Source organism: Anopheles bellator, unplaced genomic scaffold, assembly GCF_943735745.2.
Source record: "Anopheles bellator unplaced genomic scaffold, idAnoBellAS_SP24_06.2 scaffold01816_ctg1, whole genome shotgun sequence".
NCBI lineage: Eukaryota > Metazoa > Arthropoda > Insecta > Diptera > Culicidae > Anopheles > Anopheles bellator.
The window spans coordinates 1-1,980 of record NW_026685938.1 but is presented as its reverse complement, the minus strand read 5'-3'; the positions used below and the strand labels follow the sequence as shown (position 1 = coordinate 1,980).

Here is a 1,980-nt window from a genome sequence, read left to right as displayed (position 1 = left end):
AGGCATCCGACAAGGCGTGTTGCTGACCAAAATTGCACTGGTCCTGATGCTATCGAAGTTCAATTTTACCGCCACACTTCCGAAACAGATCGAATTTGAACCGGCCACCGTTCCATTAGCCGCAAAAGATGGCCTTCCCATGAGGATTGAACGGAGAATAAAAAGGTGAGTCTGTGATAGATTCGGCGACACTCCTTGTATTAGGGATATTTAAAAAAAATTAGTTTAGATCAAGTATAGACATCATAAATTTTATTAACTTGTGGTAAATAAAAAAATATTTCATAACATTTACCAGGTCTATAAGTATGAAAGGAACCTTTTTCAAAGAGATCACATGTTTATTGCATTGAAATGAAAAACTCAATTTCACTCAAAGCATTTACCATCGCTAGGTATACATTTCTCTCATCTCTCTACTAAATCGTGGCAAGTTACCACACCATGCCTTTTAATCTTTTTAACTGCTTAAAACACTGCGATCTTCCAGGCCTAGACAAGCACTTGATGCAATTCTGTAGCAGTTTGCATCAGTTAGCACATGCAATGCTCCCCGTGAAACATTCTTTTCAGGCACAAAAGACGACAAGGTCTAACCTCTTCAAAGATAAGTTGCAAACCAAATTTTGTTTTCTACCTGAAATCATTTGTCTCAAGTCAAAACAAGGTATTGTTGCTTAAAAAAGCATAATGAGGAGGACCAAATCGATAGCTAGAGTCAGTCATTCAAAAGTCTCCTCTCATAGGTCCTCCTCTCATTGAAACCTGGTAAGCCGATATTAATGAAATAAAACTTAAACTTATTCCCAAATAAAAGGACAAGAGTTACACTTCATCTGCTAATACATTTTTTTCTTCTTTTGACTTGAATACTTCACGGTACGTGCGGCGGTGTCGTAGACGTTACCAGTTAACACGTTAATTCGCTCTACCAGCTACGCTTGCTTCCAAAATCGGCCTGATCCTACACGAATGTCGAAAAACAATCATCGTCGCGTTGATGATAAAGCACACCAATACACACACGCAACATAAAAAACAATGTTGGCATCCACGAACACACCTCACGAATAATCGGAAGCTATAAATGACCTTGCCCCTGGCTTGATTCGGCTCAGTCTATTAAGTGTCGGAGACGGTTGAGCTTCTCCATTATAGTGAAGTTTCGGTTCCAAATAACTCGTTGTATGCTTAGTGACAGGTCGAAATGTTCATCTACAGCCTCGCACTAGTAGCGGCCGTAATATTTCTAGGGCTGAAGTACATCTATTCGTACTGGGATCGCTATGGCATCGCTAATATCAAGCCACATATCCCGTTCGGAAATCTACAGACGGTGGTGCAGAAAAAGGAGTCATTCGGTGTCGCCATCAACAATTTGTACCACCAAACGTCCGATCGGTTCGTGGGAATATATCTGTTCTTTCGCCCTTCGCTTCTAATCCGTGATCCGTACCTCGCGAAGAAGATTATGGTGAACGATTTCCAACACTTCCACGATCGCGGTGTTTACTGCAATGAACACGATGATCCGTTCTCGGCGAACCTGTTCGCGCTGCCTGGTCAACGGTGGAAGAGCTTACGCAGCAAGCTTACGCCGACCTTCACCTCGGGACAACTACGCACCATGATGCCAACCTTCATGGACGTAGGGCACTCGCTGGTTAACGAGTTGGATAGGCTGACGGAACAGCCAAGCGTGCAAGACATGCGAACGCTAGCGTCACGGTTTGTGATCGATGTGATTGCGTCAGTGTTTTTCGGGTTCGAGTCGCACTGCATACAGAACCCCAAAGATCCGTTCTTCGTAACGCTAAACAGTCTCGTGCGCTCGGTTGGGTTCGTCAATAACATCCGTTCGGCCAGTATTTTCGTTTGCCCCATGCTGCTGAAAATCACGCGTATGTCTTCGCTGCCACCGCATATGATCAAGTTCGTGATGGAAATAATCTCATCACAGATCGAGCACCGAGAGAAGAA

The 1,980-nt window shown here is 43.6% G+C and overlaps 1 protein-coding gene across 1 annotated transcript; it reads left to right on the top strand.

Moving 5' to 3' along the window:
* Positions 1 to 1,207: 1,207 nt before the first annotated feature.
* Positions 1,208 to 1,972, top strand: LOC131214670 (cytochrome P450 6d3-like; the record flags this gene model as incomplete). Its single annotated transcript, XM_058209006.1, has 1 exon — positions 1,208 to 1,972. A coding segment is annotated over exon 1 (765 nt), but the record flags the coding sequence as incomplete, so codon positions are not given.
* Positions 1,973 to 1,980: the final 8 nt, after the last annotated feature.